Source organism: Thamnophis sirtalis, unplaced genomic scaffold (assembly GCF_051295495.1).
Source record: "Thamnophis sirtalis isolate CommonGarterSnake01/CBP01778 unplaced genomic scaffold, rThaSir2_p1.2 scaffold_1, whole genome shotgun sequence".
Taxonomy (NCBI): Eukaryota; Metazoa; Chordata; class Lepidosauria; order Squamata; family Natricidae; genus Thamnophis; species Thamnophis sirtalis.
In genome coordinates this window covers 169,903,665-169,917,494 of record NW_028261381.1, presented here as the reverse complement: position 1 = coordinate 169,917,494, position 13,830 = coordinate 169,903,665, and the positions used below count along the sequence as shown (strand labels likewise).

Below are 13,830 nucleotides of genomic sequence, written 5' to 3'. Positions count from 1 at the left end.
TCTCTCCCTCTCCATATATATATATATATATATATATATATATGGAGAGGGAGAGAGAGAGAGAGAGTGTATATATATATATATACACACACACACATACATACATACATACATACACACACACACACACACATATACATAATACACACACACACACACACACGTTTGTGTGTATTTGTGTGTGTGAGCATAACTCGAACGCCTCGAGCAATTTCAACCAAACTTGGTACACAGATGACTTAGTCTCTGGAAACAAATATTGTGGGAATAAGACAGGCATAAAACCCCTTGGGATGTTTGCTCTATTAAGATACAGCTTGTGCCATAAAATGGCTTCTACTGTACAGTGCAGTAGAGTTGCCATGGTGACGGCTTCACGGTACTCCACAAGGGGGCTCCCTCTGGTTAAGGGGGAAAGTCCTTTTGGTCCAGATGTTTTCTCCCTATAAATAAATACCCGGGCAACGCTGGGTTATCGGCTAGCTAGTATATAAATAAATTTGCCCCCCTTGCATGAATGCAAAAACCCTAGTTGGTTTCTATCATCGGGGGCTCAAAAAGACCACAGCTGAATCAAACTTCCAAATTGTTTTTTTTTAAATCCCGGTAGTAGCGTTTTAAAAACCTCATTCCGACAGATTTTATAAAACCGTCCTAAACCTTTTCTCTAATAAGCATTCCGGTGTCTTAAATTATACAAATGGTGAATAAAAAAACATTCCATTCGCCATGCTTTATTTTCCATTAAGACGATATTGTCTTATGGAGGAATCGAAGTGGTTAAAAAAACAAAAGAGCACAATACCATCTAATAGTAACTCTACCTAAACTTCTTTTCCGAAGTTCCGCATGCGCATCACGACCTTTCCCAACTGTGGGCGGAAGAGATTGCTTCAAAGCTGCGGGGGGGGAGAGAAAGAAAGAGACCCGAGAAAGTCGTCATTCTCGTGCGACCGGAACTGGTGGCTCTCGCGATATCAAGAGCTGGGTCGCGCGAGAATTCGGCCTTTTCTCGAAGAAGACTGCGGCTAAGATGGTGCGTATTATTTGGTGAGGGTTCTGCTCGGTCTTTGAAATCTGTATCCATCCGACGGGAGAGAGAGGAAGGGCGGCCTTTGGGTCGCTTTAGTCGTGGAAAAAGGGATGGGAGAAGAGGGTGAGAAGGGTCTGGACGGGAAGGAGGAGAAAATGGAAGAGAGATTAGCCAAAACCGGAGGAATGGCTGGCGAGCATTATGTGTGGGCCCAGGATTAGCATATCCTGCCATAACGACCCTTTGGGAGAAGGGCTGTCATAAAAGCCCCAGAGCAGCATATCTGGAGAGATCCGGAAAAGGCTGGGGAAAAAAGCCAGTGCCTCTGAGCATGATCAATTTTCCCAAAGCCAGAAAAAGAAGGTTGCAATGAAGGAATGAATAAATTGCTCACAATGCACGTGGTTTGAATTGGATTGCTTGAGCCTTTTAATAGCATTTTAGTACTTGAATTCGCAGCTTGCTGGCGGCCCGTAGAGACGTTGGCTGGTGGAGTGGGGTGGCAGTTATAGCAAGGGGGTTTCCTGCCTGGCCTTCTGAATCTCTTCCCTTTTGGTTATCCATCCCACGTTGGGGCCCTCTGCGTATTCCCCTGTATTATGTGGATTTCCTTCCCGATTGGAAATAATTCCGAAACGCGCAAGCATTTGTGGAAAGGGGAGATAAGGAGGAAGAAATTGCATTCGTGGTTTTTTTGGGGTGGGTGGGAAAAGTGGGGGGGGGAGTGTAGCCAGAATGTGGCTCCATTGGAGTGATGGGAGAGCCTGTCCCGCGTGATTTGTTGAGCTGAAAGATAATGGTTAGCAATGTCATTTCAGACAAATGGTTGTCCAGTCTCTTCTTAAAAACCTCCAATGTTGTAGCCTCCCAGAAGTTGTGGGTGCTGGAACACTGGAAGTTTTTAAAGAAGAGATTGGACAGCCGTTTGCCTGTAATGGTGTAGGGTTCCCTGCCTAAACAAAGGGGTAGACTTGAAGACCTCCAAGGTCCCTTCCAACTCTCTATCTCTATCTAGTCTATCTCTTCATGGCTCAAGATCTCCATGCCTGTAGGATGATCTCATCCCAATTTGCACATGTGTGGGAGCACACACATAACGTTGGGGGGGGGGGCATTTCATGCTCTCTCTCAAGGACAACCAACTTCTGGAACCTTCTCAATTGCACCTTCTACATCCCCTGCAGAATACCAGAATTGGAAGGGACCTTGGAGGTCTTCTAGTCCAATGGTCACCAACCAGTGATCCACGGATCACTGGTGGTCTGTGAGAAAAATTTGGTGGTTCAGAGAAAAAATACGTATTTGCATTGTTTATATTGCACTAAATACTATTTATCTTTTTAAAAAAATGCATATTAATGGTCCACAGGATTTAAAATTATGAATTTTGTGTTCCCTAAGGTCTGAAAGGTTGGGAACCCCTTCTGTAGTCCAACCCCCTGCTCAGGCAGGAAATCCTATACCATTTCAGACAAATGGCTGTCCATTCCCTTCTTAAAAATCTCCAGTGATGGAGCAGCTATAGCTTCTATTTAATCACCTTCCATTGATTAATTGTTCTCACTGACAGGAAATTTCTCCTTAGTTGTAGGTTAGATCTCTCTTGGATAATCTTCCACCTATTACTTCTTGTCCTGTCCTCAAGTGCTTTGAAACCTCTCTTCTCTATGACAGCCCTTCAAATATTGGAAGACTGTTATCATGTCACCCCTAGTCCTTCCCTTCATTAGACTAAACATACCCAGTTCCTGCAACTGTTCATCATACATTTTAGTCTCCAGACCTCAGTCATTTTATTGTTGTTCTTTGCACTCTTTCTAGAATATTACAATGTTCTTTATTTCTGACAGTATTCATTATTTGTGAAATTGTATGCTGTTTTAACTCCAGAGTGGCTTACAAACTATATTAAATAGTTTGCCCCTAGATATCAGGATGGCCTTCCCTTCCTGGCTTGTAGGAAGTCTGTTAAAAGAACTCTTCTTTCAGCCCCCAGAGGCCACAATGTTGTTATGACTGCTCCCTCTGCTGAGGAATAGTATTTTAATTTTGGATCCACTTAGTGTAGGTATCTTTGTCTCTCCCCCTTTCTGGTTTATTCTGTGTCTATTATTTATGCGGCATTGTTTGGTTTTTTTTAAATCTGAATTTACAATATAAGAAGTATGTGCCATTGAGATCTTTTCAGCTTTGATTGGAGATATTAATAAGCTGTAACTAAATAAGATGATCCTTGTTAGGCATGAATGGTTTAAAAAAAGTCTTCTTTTTATGTTTTGTGATGCCACAACCTGCAGTCATAACAATAAAACTTAACTGAATTAAAAATGAATGTGAAAAGTACATGATGGCTTTGCCATTGCTAATCTGGGCACAGGATTTGGGCCAGGCATAATAACTAATAAGAAAATAGTCTGGAAGTTGATTATATGGATAGGCAAGAAAGTGGGTCTTTAGTTGAGGAATAGCAGAAGATGACGGAGGTGAGGAATATAGAGTTATCAGTACAGTTAAGAACCAGAACTTGCGTTGCTAAGCAATAGACATTAAGTCAGTTATGCCTGATTTTTTAGTAGATCATGGAAGTCTATAAATAAATCCAGGTTCCCCATTGGTTTTTGTTCGTTGAAAGCCTCCTGGGAACTGGATGATCATGTTAACATAGAACACTGCAATCATTATAAATATATGCTGGTTGCTAAGTGTCCACATTTTGTTCATGTGACCAGAGATGCTATGGCAGTTGAATGTGGGAGGACCAGTCATAAATAACATTTTAAAGCACTGTCATAACAAATAGTTAAACAAATGTAAATCAGCTATCTGTAGACATATTGGTAGTGGGGTGTGTAGCTCACAGAATAAGAGAATAACAGTTGGAAGGGACTTTGATGCTCTTCTAGTCAACCTTACACCATTTCAGACACAAAGGGTTGTCCGATCTCTTCTTTAAACCCTCCAGTGATGGAGCATTCATAACTTCTACAAGCAAGTCATTCCACTGATTAATTGTTCTCTCTGTCAGGAAATTTCTCCTTAGTTCTAGGTTGATTCTCTCCTGGATTAGTTTCCACCCATTGCTTCTTGTTCTACCCTCAGGGACTTTGGAGAATATGACACACGAACGCACGCACGGCCTTCTTTGTGGCAGCCCCTGAGATACTGGAACACTGCAATTATGTCACCCCTAGTCCTTATTTTCAGTAGATTAGATATACCCAGTTCCTGCTTTAGCCTCCAGTCCCACACAGTGTGATTAGCCATAATTTCTTACTTTGAATAAATTTCTGGCTTGAATAAATTGCACTTGACTGAATTTATTAAATCATAAGGCATCTTTGACCAGATACATAATAGGTTGGTGTTAAAAACAAAGGAGTGCATAGAGGTCCAGTTTATCTTACTGCTTCTCCGTATCTCAGGATGCAATTATGTGTGTTTTTCTGCAACAGGCGGAAGTGGAACAGAAGAAGAAGCGAACCTTCAGGAAATTCACCTACCGAGGTGTTGACCTGGACCAGCTCCTCGACATGTCTTAGTAAGATCTCCTCTCATTTAACCACCTCTGCTCCTTTACTTCAGATTTGGCAGCCAGCATAATGAAGAAGGTTCGGTCTGAACCTGTTTAGCGAGGAGCTTGGGGCTTTAAAAGATAGACCTGTTCCAGAAGTAGAACTTTGAAGCACAATCTGGATAAAAAAACATTTCTTGACAATCTTGAATTGGGTGTTGATTGGAGAGAATGATGATCATTGCATTATTGATGGTGTTATTATTTTAAGTCTCATGGATAATTTGGGAAGAGTTCTACTTTTCTTGTAAGAGTTGGAGGTGTTGACAGTGATCCAGTCAGGCACAATGTCAAGGTCCCGAGTAATAGATCCATAGCAAGCAAAACTTTGAGGCAGGTGGATTCCTCAAAGGATAGCTTTATTGGAAATAACATATTGGCACACATCTGGTGAAAACCGACTCTGGGGGTTCCCATGGTTTTCACCTAATTAAAAATAAAAGTTTTTTCACTTTGCCTAAACAGTCACATGGCCGAATCACAGCTCCATCTGGTTGCCTGGTGACATCACCCCTCCTTCCTCTGACCAGGTGTGAGAATGTCCTTGATTCCCAAGAGAAAGTATTTTGTTTTGGCTACAGAGTCCCAGCTATCTCAATTCCCCCCTCCCTATCCCTCAGCTTCAGTGTGGCAACACTGAAGCTCCAAGATGGCTTTGGTCAGGTCAGCTTCAACGTTGACCCATAAAGGATCAGGACCATACGTTAAGTTGCCATGTGAAAGATTTATTGCTCAAGCCAGAATCTGGTCGGCTAAAGTTCAAACCTGAATTGGCATAAGATAAGAGTTAAGGGAATTCAAGTCGGTCACTGGACTTAGATTTCTGTTCTGACCCAGGCTTCCTTAGAAAACAAGAAGCAAAAGCTTTACACGACTTTCATTCACAGTCAGCAAAGCTTAGCAAACAGTCTTTCAGATGAATGTTTATCCACAGCCACCTTATCTCATTTGGAGCACTGCTAGATAACTAGTTTCCAAACGCAGGTCAAGGCAAACTTGGCACAGAGTCTCTTAAAGTCACAAACAGAACTTCCAATTCTTGAATTGACCAAATGAACGAATTGTTTCCTGCAAAAGCCCCACTTCCCGTTCTTTCCTCTTTTGTTTCCATGGGAGGGGCCAATCACCTCCAAGGTGTGGCTTTACCCCCGAGGTCGACCGTGCTTTCTTAGTTGTTCTTGTCTTCTGGCAGCTCTGCACATGCGCACACTGGGAACAGGCTCCAGCTGTTCCTCTGCCTCACTGCTGTCTATCTCCCTCTCTGCCTCCGATGCGGAGCCCTCATCTGAGTTTTCCTCAGCCCCCAGGATTGGCCCTTGTTCCTCCCCAACCTCCTCACTGTCCGACTCTGCTGCCAGCTCTGCTGGCTGCTGGCAGGTCACAACAAGATTGCTTGTGGCAATGTAAGGGACTGATGACATATTTCACGTCATCCCCACCTGTGCCTGCTCTAATCCTACAGATCCATCTCCCCCTTCTATGATTTGGCTCTCATTCCAAGATCCACCCAATTTCCAATTGGAAATGATTTTTTCTCTACCTCGCATGGTTCCTTGAACTTAATTCATGTTGGATAGCAGGCATCACTTTTGACCTGACAGAGTCTCTCTCTTCCTCCTTTCCAGTGAGCAGCTGATGCAGTTGTATAGCGCCCGCCAGCGCCGGAGGCTGAATCGTGGCCTCCGCCGCAAACAGCACTCGCTGCTCAAACGTCTCCGCAAGGCCAAGAAGGACGCGCCTCCCATGGAAAAGCCAGAAGTGGTGAAGACCCACTTGCGCGACATGATCATCCTTCCGGAGATGGTGGGCAGCATGGTGGGCGTGTACAATGGAAAGACCTTCAACCAAGTGGAGATAAAGGTGAGGGAATCGGGCTGGGAGGGGAGGAAGGGATTCATTTTAGACCTCCACAAATGAGCCATGTTTCTGCAGGCAAGACAAACTGTTGATAAAAAGGTGCAATTCCTTTACCCCTGTTGGAAGCGGGACATCAGTTGTGGCTGGGATTCGACCCCAGGTATCCAACCTGACAACTTTTAAGTCTGGCTGGCTGGGGAATTCTGGGAGTGGAAGTCCACAGGTCTTAAAAATTGCCAGAATTGTACACACCAATTTAGACCTTGAAACTTTATATGAGCAATGAAAGGGAGAAGCTCCGTTGAAACAAAATTCTGTTTGAAATGATCTGGCAGCTGCACCAAATCCTGGAAAGACAGAATGCCTGATTTAATCAATGTATTTTATTCAGCATAGGTTGCTTCAGTCGTCAGCTGACTATCTTACAATCCCACCATCTGTAAACAAGATCAGCAAGATTTAACAAGTTTGCTGTGTTCATTACAAGTTTTGAAATGTGTTCACTGGACCATAACAGCAAATTCACAGTTTGTTCTATTTGAATGACTTAATTCCCCTCCAAATCCATCCCGTGTTGCGAAATCCTTTTAGACAATAAATCTTGTGGACTGTTGTGAGGGGGTTTCTCTCTTTACATAGAGGTAGTCCTCAGCTTACTGCCACAATTGAACTCAAAATTTCTGTTGCTAAGCGAGACAGTTGTTAAGTCCCTTGAGCCCCATTTTAACAACCTTTCTGGCCACAGTTAAGTGAATGACTGCACTTGTTTTTAACCCTTGTTAAGTGAATCTGGCTTCCCCATTGAGTTTGCTTGTCAGAAGGTCGCAAAAAGAGATCGCATGACCCCGGGGACATTGCAGCCATCATACATACATGCCAGTTGCCAAGCATCTAAATTTTGATCATGTGACCATGGTAATGCTGCAATGATCATATGTCACTTTTTTCAATACTGTTGTAATGTTGAACAGTCACTAAAAGAATGATTGTAAGTTGAGGGTTACCTGTACTTTAACTTTGAAGCTAATGAGTTTTTTGAATTAACAGAAAATGACATTTCTTTTGTATGAGTAATACCTATTTGCTGCTTAATTTATAAATTATAAATTGATGCATAGTCAAGGCTATGGTTTTCCCAGTTACAATGTGTGGCTGTGAAAGTTGGATCGTAAGAAACGCACAATGGAGGCCTTTGAACTCTGGTGCTGGAGAAGACTCCTGCGAGTCCCTTGGACTGCAAGGCCATCCAACCACTCAGTCTTAGAGGAGATCAACCCTGACGGCTCTTTAGAAGGCCAGATCCTTCTAAAGAGGAAACTCAAAGACTTTGGCCACCTAATGAGAAGGAAGGACTCCCTGGAGAAGAGCCTCATGCTGGGAACGATGGAGGGTAAAAGAAGAAAGATAGAGGACAGAATGAGGTAGCTGGATGGAATCATTTAGGCGTGAGCTTAAATGGACTCCAGAGGATGGTAGAGGACAGGAAGGCCTGGAGGAATGTTGTCTATGGGGTAACAATGAGTCAGGGACTACTTCGCAACTAACAATAATAACAATTTATAAAACGACTTCGTTAGGTAAGCTCCCCGTTGGGAGAGCGAGTACGTTCAGAGAAGCGTTATGAGAGTGTTGTTGGAGAACACAAACCAGCATACAAAGACACTACAGTTTAAATAGGCTTTTAGTTTCGTGGAAAATAGAGGTATCAGAGTCCATCAAACAGTCCAAGTCATACACGGATAAGACAGTCAGTCATCAGCGTCTTTCAGTTAAGGGATAATCCAAATAACATGGTCCACAGTATCATATAATCAGCGTGGTACTCAAAGTTTGCCAGCAGTTGCAAAACTTACAATAGCTCACAGCACTTTCTCACAGCCAGCTTCCAAAACACTCAGATCAGATCAGATCAACCCAACCCAGCATCTAACAGAGGGCTGACAGTCATTCTGGCTCCCTCTTATGGCCGATTGAGGAAAAACGCAACCAATCACATTTTACAGTATGATTTAAAGAAACAGGTACAGCATTGTTACATGATTCATATATTGCCAACCCAATAGTTAGATTATATTCCTAACATTCTCCCCTTTGGATAGGACAATATATAAATTTTACAATCCTAATCCGTATTGAGCCAAGGTGGCGCAGTGGTTAAATGCTGCACTGCAGGCTACTGCTAGATCAGCAGGTCAGCGGTTCAAATCTCACCGGCTCAGGGTTGACTCAGCCTTCCATCCTTCCGAGGTGGGTAAAATGAGGACCCAGATTGTTGGGGGCAATATGCTGACTCTCTGTAAACCGCTTAGAGAGGCCTGAAAGGCCTATGAAGCGGTATATAAGTCTACTGCTATTGCTATTGCTATTGCTATTCCTCGCAACAACGTTCATGCTTTATATTACCTTGGGCTTTGGTAAAGTGATCTGCGATTTTATCTTCAGTCATACAATACTCTAGTGAAACTAATTTACTATTCACACCTTGCCCTACATTCAGATATCTTATATCAGTGTGTTTTGACCTAGTTTTTTACAGGAAAATTGGATGCCATCTCAATTGCTGCTTGATTTTCTTCGTAAACTACAATAGGCCCTCGTATGTCAATCCCCATATCCAGTAGAAGCTGTTTATAATAAACTACATCTGTACATAATAATGACAGACATGAGAACTCAGTCTCCATAGTCAGACTTAAATATTTTTGTCTAATAGACCGCCATCTTAATTAGTGCCTTTCCCAGGAATATAACAAACCCTGATGTTGATTTCTGTGTAGACACATCTGTAGCAAAACTTGCATCAGCATATGCAATCAAGCTCAGATCATCCTTAGGTTCTAAATACAATGCATAATGCAACGTTTGCTTAAGATATCTTAATATCCTCTTAGCAGCTTGCCAGTGCCTTTCAGTAGGTTCAGCATTAAACCTGGCTAATTGATTTACACTATATGCTTTGTCGGGCCTTGACCAATTATTCAGATACGATAAATTACCAATCAATGATTGATAAATACCTTTATCAAACACAGGGCTTTTTACATCATTGTGGCTTAATTCCTGACCCATTGGAGTTTTAGCTGGTTTACCCAGTTCTATCCTAAAGGTTCTGAGTAGCTGGTTAATCTTTTCGGTTTGTGAGATTTTGTATCCTCCCCTAGTTTTAACTATTTGTAAACCAGCAACCAATATTGCCTAATCTCACCGAGATGTTTTATACTGAACTTCGTCCTTAACAGTGTTATAATCCTTATAGCTTCTTGCTCAGTTTCAGTTATTAATGTTATGTCATCAGTGAACAATAGCAGCAATGAAATCACACCATCACTTTCTTTCTTAAACAAACATGGATCAGCCATGCCAGCTTTAAAACCCATCTTAGTTAACTATACATTGATTCCGTTCATATCCTGATTGCTTCAAGCCATACAGACTCTCTTTTAACCTCCAGCAATCAGTTTTACTATCAGTTTTAAATCCTGCAGGCTTCTGTAAATATATAGTATGTTGCAACGGTGCATGAAGATATGCTGTCTCTACATCTAAATGATTAACTATATATTCATTCTTAGCTGCCCACACTAATGCTGCATATAACGTCGTAGCCTTTAAACTAGGCGCAAAGACCTCATCATAATCATTTGCTGACTGAGCAAACCCTTGTGCAACTTACCTGGATTTATGAGTTACAGTCCCATCTACACTATTTTTAAGTTTAAAAATCCATTTACATCCAATGGCATGTTTACCTGGTTTACGTTTTCATACACCTCTAACCCTTGCAATGATTTTAATTCCTTTTCCATTGCATCTTTCCAAGCTTTCTGTTCCTCAGTTGGATATATTGTTAATTCTTGGTAATAACAGGAACCTTATTTGCCTGACATGCTATAGACGCCCGATACCTGTCAGGTGGTCTAGTTACACAAGTTGAACGTCTAGGTATTTCAGGACTCACCAGTGGACTCTCCTATATAACCTGCTCTTGTTCTTCTGGTTCATCATGTACTTCTACCTTAATTTCTTTCATTACTGGTTTTCCTACCTCATCATTAGGGACTACTTGGGTGTCGATAATTACTTCATCAGTTGGTTCTAATTTATTCCACCCCACATGTTCTATAAACTTAGCACTAGCGCTACAGTGAACCTTAGTTGTTCCTTTCTCCCAAAATCTAAATGATCTAAGGTTAGCCTCATATCCTACAAAAAAATAACTGTCGAGCTCTATGTTGCCCTTTCAATCTCACTTGTGATGGTATATGCACCCATGCTGGGGCTCCGAATGTATGTAGGTAACTCAGATCTGGTTTTCTGCCATGCCACCTAGTGAATGGCAATTCACCGGTTGTTGTATTCACCACATTACTTAAAACATGGTTACTTACACATCATAGCTTTACCCCACAGTGTTTCCGGCAAACCTGAATCAGCTATCATAGTTCGAGCCATGGCCTGTAATGTTTGCCCCCTTCATTCTACAAGCGAGTTACGTTGTGCCTATAAGGAGCAAAACTTATAATAGCTCACGGCACTTTCTCACAGCCAGTTTCCAAAAACACTCAGATCAGATCAGCCCAGCATCTAACAGAGAGCTAACAGTCATTCTGGCTCCCTCTTATGGCCGATTGAGGGAAACAGCAACCAATCACATTTTACAGTATGATTTAAAGAAACAGGTATAGCATTGTTACATGATTTATATACTGCCAACCCAACTGTTAGAATTATATTCCTAACACACTTTTCTCCTACTTTCTTCCTGAAAGACTCACCTTTACGTTTATTTTTTTTAATTTTTTTTTTTCTCTTTCAGCCTGAAATGATTGGCCACTATTTGGGAGAATTTTCCATCACATACAAGCCGGTGAAACACGGTCGACCTGGAATCGGGGCCACCCACTCCTCTCGGTTCATTCCTCTGAAATAAGGAGAGTTTTGGGGAAGGGTATTTTTATGTGTAAATAAAAACATTTCCCAAACAGCTGGCTGGTCTCATCTTTGACTAGGAAGGGCCCCGATTCACTTCAGTCCTGCTTTTGAGTTTGCAGGATTATCAATTCTTATAGTAGTTAAGAGGAGTAGAACAATAATATAACATGAACTTTTTTTCTCCATTAAGGGCAGAAGGAATATAGTCAAATACGACTTGAATTTTCCTTCTACAGGCAGGAAGCTGCCTATTTGTCTACTTGTTAGCAGCTGCTTGGATTACTGACTTGTTGTGGCAAAGGGGCTTGCATAGCCCAATGAAGCGATGAACTTTGCCATGTACCCAAGATGGACAGGTCATAGCAGAGGATTCTGACAAAATGATTGATTGATTACATTTGTATGCCGCCCTTTTCCCCCGAAGGGGACTCAGGGCGGCTCACAATTCAATCAGGGAAGGGGGTACAGACAAGGGAATAAAAAAGACAAGACATAACAATACAAAATTTAAAAAACACACAACAACCATACCATTCGAGACGGGGGCAACAGCTCTTTAGCCCCAGGCCTGTCGGAACAGCCAGGTTTTAAGGGCTATGCGGAAGGCCTGGAGGGTGGTGAGGGTTCGAATCTCCACGGGGAGCTCATTCCAGAGGGTCCGAGCAGCCACAGAGAAGGCTCTCCTCCGGGTAGTTGCCAGTCGGCATTGGCCGGTGGATGGAATTCGGAGGAGGCCTAATCTGTGGGATCTGATCAGTCTATTGGAGGTAATTGGCAGCAGGCGGTCTCTCAAGTACCCAGGTCCAATACCATGAAGGGCTTTATAAGTGACGACTAGTGTCTTGAAGCGTATCCGAAGACCAATAGGCAGCCAGTGCAGCTCACGGAGGATAGGTATTACGTGGGTGAACCGAGGTGCACCCACGATCGCTCGCGCGGCTGCATTCTGGACAAGCTGAAGTCTCCGAATGCTCTTCAAGGGCTGCCCCATGTAGAGCATGTTGCAGTAGTGATCCACTGGAGAGAAGGAAATGGCAACCCACTCCAGTATCTTTGCCATGAAAACCCCATGGACCATGGTGTTGCGTTGGGTCGGACACGACTTTGCAACTAGCAACAAGCAGCTTCATAAGAAGGAGGGCTCTGTAGGTCTGTAGAGATTCTCACTCATCCAGGTCATGGTTGTCCCAAAGGTGCTTTTTCAGGAGGCAACTGGACTTTCTTGGATTTCTTATTTTTTAAGGACCATCTTTAAAGGCCAAAAAAAAAAAAAGGAAGTCAAGTTGCCTAGCCATACTTGCATTTGGGCTTGTGGGCTTCTGCTAGCAAAGCTCAGGCCTATCAAAAGCCCTTGACTTATGACCGAGGGAGCCTGGCATTTCCGTCGTAAGTCGTGAACTTTGTCTGGGAATGATCGAAAATTGGTGGTGCATTTACACTTAGGAGCAATCTAAACAACTGGCAAGATGGACATGGCCTCAGTCCTGCGAAACAAATGTGGAAGGTGTTTTGCCCCCCAAAGTGTAGGGAAGGTGGCACAACTTGTGTGCTGCCAATACAGAGGAAGAGAAAGGGAGAGTCTCTGATCCCCAACCAATTGTAGGGTGGCACCTCTGCCAGGTGTGGTGTAAAGACCGGCTTTCCTGTAAGCTAAAGTCTTTCCTGAAAATACTTGGATGCAAATAGAGTCGTGGGGAAGACACCCCACAGGGCTGCCTCCTGGACCCACTCCTCTGCCTCTGATTGGGAATTGCCTGCAGATTAAGGCGTTCGAAACCTTGTCGTCCCTCCTCAAGGTAAGTCCCCCTCTCTTGCCCAGGGGAAGCCCCCAGAGACGTTCTCCCCTGGTCCACTCCCATCTGGCCCACGTCGTCTTGGGTCTCCTCAGACAGCACCCAGGGTCTTCTCCACAATCCCAAACGTTCCCAGCTGTCTTTCCAGCACCACCTTCCTGTAGCTTCCATGAATCTTTCGAGATCCAATCTGGATTGGTCTTTCCTTCTTTGGCTTCCATTTAGGCACTCACACCTACATGAAGCCTGGGAAAGGAGTTTCCCCCTTGGCCATCGTATCTCAAATTTGGTGGAATCGCCTTTTTTAAAAAAAAGTTATTGTATTTTATAAAAATGTCAAATTAATGCGTGAGCAGTGTGGCACCTGGATGTCAGGTGGGTTGCAAATCCTGGTTCTACCGATTCACACGCGAAGTGTCCGGGCAGGTGGGTGGAGCCTCCCGCACCACCACTACTGGTTTGGCCAAACTGGGAGCAGCCCACCTCTGCTGGGCACCATATATTCCAGTACAAACAAAACTAATTAAATTAAACATTATTGTACATCCAGTCAATTTATGAAATTCCCATAACAATACACATCTGTATTTGCTTACAGTCTATCGTTATTCAAGTATTCCACTTGAAGGTGGCACAACTTGTGT

The 13,830-nt window shown here is 43.1% G+C and overlaps 1 protein-coding gene across 1 annotated transcript; it reads left to right on the top strand.

Moving 5' to 3' along the window:
- Positions 1 to 937: 937 nt before the first annotated feature.
- On the top strand, positions 938 to 11,445 carry RPS15 (ribosomal protein S15). Its single transcript, XM_087703283.1, has 4 exons — positions 938 to 1,036; positions 4,486 to 4,571; positions 6,230 to 6,464; positions 11,278 to 11,445. The coding sequence occupies exons 1-4, from the start codon at positions 1,034 to 1,036 to the stop codon at positions 11,389 to 11,391; spliced, it is 438 nt and encodes a 145-aa protein (XP_087559409.1). The 5' UTR covers positions 938 to 1,033; the 3' UTR covers positions 11,392 to 11,445.
- Positions 11,446 to 13,830: the final 2,385 nt, after the last annotated feature.

Bases quoted from the DNA above. Each gene is read 5' to 3' on its own strand.
- RPS15 (XM_087703283.1), top strand. The intron at 4,572-6,229 runs GTAAGATCTCCT...CCTCCTTTCCAG, and splicing joins CAGCTCCTCGACATGTCTTA to TGAGCAGCTGATGCAGTTGT. The intron at 6,465-11,277 runs GTGAGGGAATCG...TTTCTCTTTCAG, and splicing joins TCAACCAAGTGGAGATAAAG to CCTGAAATGATTGGCCACTA.